At 43.4% G+C, this 3,649-nt stretch overlaps 1 protein-coding gene across 1 annotated transcript; it reads right to left on the bottom strand.

The window, feature by feature from the left end:
* Nucleotides 1-323: 323 nt before the first annotated feature.
* Nucleotides 324-3,209, bottom strand: lbx1b (ladybird homeobox 1b). The gene is made up of 2 exons (XM_084930545.1): nucleotides 2,181-3,209; nucleotides 324-1,712 (listed from the first exon to the last, which is right to left on the bottom strand). Exons 1-2 carry the CDS (start codon nucleotides 2,506-2,508, stop codon nucleotides 1,225-1,227), a joined length of 816 nt encoding a protein of 271 aa, XP_084786671.1. The 5' UTR covers nucleotides 2,509-3,209; the 3' UTR covers nucleotides 324-1,224.
* Between the last annotated feature and the right edge of the window lie 440 nt (nucleotides 3,210-3,649).

Genomic DNA, 3,649 nt, shown 5'->3' with positions numbered 1-3,649 from the left:
CAGATTTGTGTTTCTCACATAAATTTTTGCCACGAATGGAGAAACACGTCTAAGGGTCAAGAAGCCACGATACGCATTTAGGATGTGAAAGGGGATGTGAGATTCCGGGCCACAAAATGTTTAGAGCATCTTAGTAGAAAAGGACACAAAGGAACAAAATAGTAACTCTAAATAGGCCGCTGTTGACGAGCTTACACGCCCAGATTTGGCAAGGGGAGCCGTTTCTAAAATCATTTTTCTGCCCTCAATAAATAAATTAAAAGGGGCTATTATATCCACAACAAAAACCTAAACAATATTTCAAGAACTGCAACATAAAAGAATTATTCAGAAAAGCCATTTTATTCCCATAGTAGCCTATATACATTACAGTCTGTGCATTGGTTTTCAAATAATGTCCTGATTTCAGAAAGGCACTTACAGGTGTACAAAACATAACAAATTTATAACTGTAAATCTATTGTATCCAAACAATAAATCTAAAAAGTAGCTTGTCAAAATCACCGCAATATCAACCGCTGTTTCTCGCCATCGCTCGAGCATTTCCACAAAACGCGTTGTAACTGTGAGTGTCCGAGTTTTGCCTTTCCGACCGTCATCATCATCTTCATCATGCACTGCAGCATCGGGACGCAGAATATGAACTGAAGCCAGGGGTTACAGTCAAATGATAATGATAATGGAGAGGAGAAGAGCCGGCAGTGACAAAGTGACTGAATCGCGATTTGGCTCGCAGAAAATACAAAAGCAATTAAATTAAAAAAGTAAAAATAAATAGATAATGATCACAAATCAAATCATGCATTTACATGCAAAAATATGGAAAACTGGAGCACTTCACTGTGATGTGTGGGGCTATCGGGAAAAGCAATAAAACAATGTGTGTGTGTGTGTGTGTGTGTGTGTGTGTGTGTGTGTGTGTGTGTGTGTGTGTGTTGGTTTATACTGTAAAAAAATAAGTTACTCATGTCATTTCAGACCATATTGCTTTGATCGAAAGAAGTAACAGTTTGCTAATGAATACATTGTAAAATATCACTGCATAATTCTTGTTCTGTGTTCATGCTTCACTATGAATAGTATCTGTGCCAATATAAAAGTCATTACATTTTGGTACATGTTCCGAGATATGGTATACAATATAAGCAGTAAGTTACAAGTCCTCCGCGGGATTATTTTATCGTCTTTTTGTGTTTCTTGACCTTCAAGCTCCTCGATGCGCCATCAGTCATCCACATCAATCTCCACGTCCTCGTCCTCTGAGCACTCTTTACTAGTTGTGTGGTCTGAGAATGGAGACAGCGGCGACGTCCTCAGTTTCTGAGAGAGCTCGTGCTCCTGCTGGCCTCCCCGCGCGGGGGACTCGGCTCGCGGGTGGCCCAGCGTGCCATTGGCGCATTTCTCCAGGTCCGCCAGTTTGGCGAGCTTGTCCAGTGGGACCTGGCCGATGGCCTTGGCCGACTCCACGTCGGCCTTCATCTCCTCCAGATCCCGTTTTAGCTTGGCCCTCCGGTTCTGAAACCACGTGATCACCTGCGCGTTTGTCAGGCCCAGCTGCTGAGCGATCTGGTCCCGGTCGGCTGGGGACAAGTACTTTTGATACAGGAAGCGCTTTTCCAGTTCATAGATTTGGTGATTGGTGAAAGCCGTCCGAGACTTCCGACGCTTCTTCGGGGTGGTTCGCTGGCCGAACAGAGTCATCCCATCCCGGCCTGTGAGGGAGAGGAGAGGCTGAGTGAAAATCATTGATAGATACAGGTGCAGGGCGTTTTCTGCACTGCTGCAGTATGCGCGTAAAAGTACCCATAACGCAGACAAAACAACGAAAATGATGCTGTCTTTGGAACAGAAATGCCTCCCAGTCCTTGTGGGAATAGGTAGACAGTTACAACAATATTACACAGACACCACTGGGAAATACTGAACATCAGACAATTGGTCTTCCTCTTTACACGAGGCCATAAAATTAAAGAAAGGACTCTGGTGATAAGAGCGGCCCAGGAAAAAAGAACACACCTTTTTTAGATATATATGTGAAAAGGAAAATATGCGCACTTAAATTGGAAAAGACTGTCTACTGAATAAACACGTTTGAGTGAATTTTTGTTGTTTAAAAATCTAGTTCCAGGCGTATTAGTCAAAACGTGTTTGTCGTGCTTTTTTTCATCTTGTAGATTTACCTTCGGCAGCCTGCAAAACGCTGACTTCCAGCCCCTTGAAGGTCTTGCTGGCCAGCTCCTCCAGCGCGCAGAGCGGGGAGGTTTGGGTGAGGAGTCCCCGGTTGGACAGAGGGATGCTGGAGGGACGATGTTTCTCAGAAGACGAAATTAGATGAGCTGTGCCGCAAATTGTATAACTTCGTTTCACAGATGGTTTGTTCAGGATGTCCTCAATGCTGAATGGGGTCAGCGGCTTGTTGGAGTTTGCAGGAGGCGGCAAGTGGTCCAGCGGACTTCGCCTCCTGTTTTCCACTGCATCACATTTGGCGACTTCTTTGGATGTCATCATTGGTTGTACGCAGAGTTTATAGGACTTGGTTGAAGTATTAAGCAGTTACAAACGAGCGAACGTATCGAGGGTAAAAAAAAGTCACATAACAGTTTGGAGGTAGAAAAAAAACAAAGATAAGGAGGGGAGATTGAGGGAAAGAAAATCGTATTCCAAAATGGGATGCGTTCAAAGTGTCGATCCTCGCGAGCAGCAAGTCCGCAGGAGTGAGATGCCTCCCTGAAAATGGCGAGGTCCAAAGAGTTGACGATTACTAACAAGTTATCATTGATTGGTGGGTAATCAATTATCTCCAGTGGCACTTTCGCCCTCTTCCCTTTCACTCTTTGACTATGTTGCAGTCCAGTGCAGGGCTTTTTGCAACTGGGGGTGTCCCATTAATTAGGACGCATGGCTGGAAGGAGGAGGAGCCGGGCGGAATTATAATGCTTTGTGCTCTTATCATCTTTGGTCTAATTTAGTCGTGTGGTGAGATACCAGAATAGGTATATGGGATAAATAAGGGGAAGCTCAGAGAGAGGGAGAGGAAGAAAAAGGAAGAAGGGTTGAGAGGCATCAGAATCTTTAGCCAATTTTAACGCTTTAAAAGTTAAGTTCAGCAGCAGGTTTGTTTAAAGTATTTGGACTATTTGGATGGTTAAAAAACAACAAAAAACAAGTCGACTCAGTTACAGATTCCGCAGCTTTAGTCAGAAGAATACGTTCCTCCCAAAGCGTGGATGATCCTTTGTTTTGTAAAGGTAATGTAGAGCTGGGCTATATATCAGCTCTGATGATACCTCCTCTGGGGCGAGATAGAAGGAGCAGCATGCATCCCTCTCAGCAACGCCAAATCCGGGCCATAACTCAGGCGAAAAGGCTCCTTTTATATCTTCCGAGAAATATTTCATTTCCTCTCAAATCTCCTCGCATCCTCCAGGTTTGACAGAATGGGTTTATTTTGGCACTGGACACAGATCGACGGCAGGGTATTTTGCATAGTGCGGCAAAGTGTTTGTTTTAATTTAGAATTAAACTTCAGATTTTAAAGATGTGGTTTTAAAAGGTAAAAAAAAAAATAGTTTTTTGTTTCACAATAGTCTGTTTAACTTCTCCTTTAGTCCTTTAAATGAACAAAGTTGAGTTAATTACAAATACATTG

The sequence above is a fragment of the Perissodus microlepis genome, chromosome 6 (assembly GCF_051167445.1).
Source record: "Perissodus microlepis isolate ML-2025 ecotype Zambia chromosome 6, ASM5116744v1, whole genome shotgun sequence".
Taxonomy (NCBI): Eukaryota; Metazoa; Chordata; class Actinopteri; order Cichliformes; family Cichlidae; genus Perissodus; species Perissodus microlepis.
Note: the sequence above shows the minus strand (reverse complement) of the source record. Positions and strands in the feature narration are given on the sequence as shown.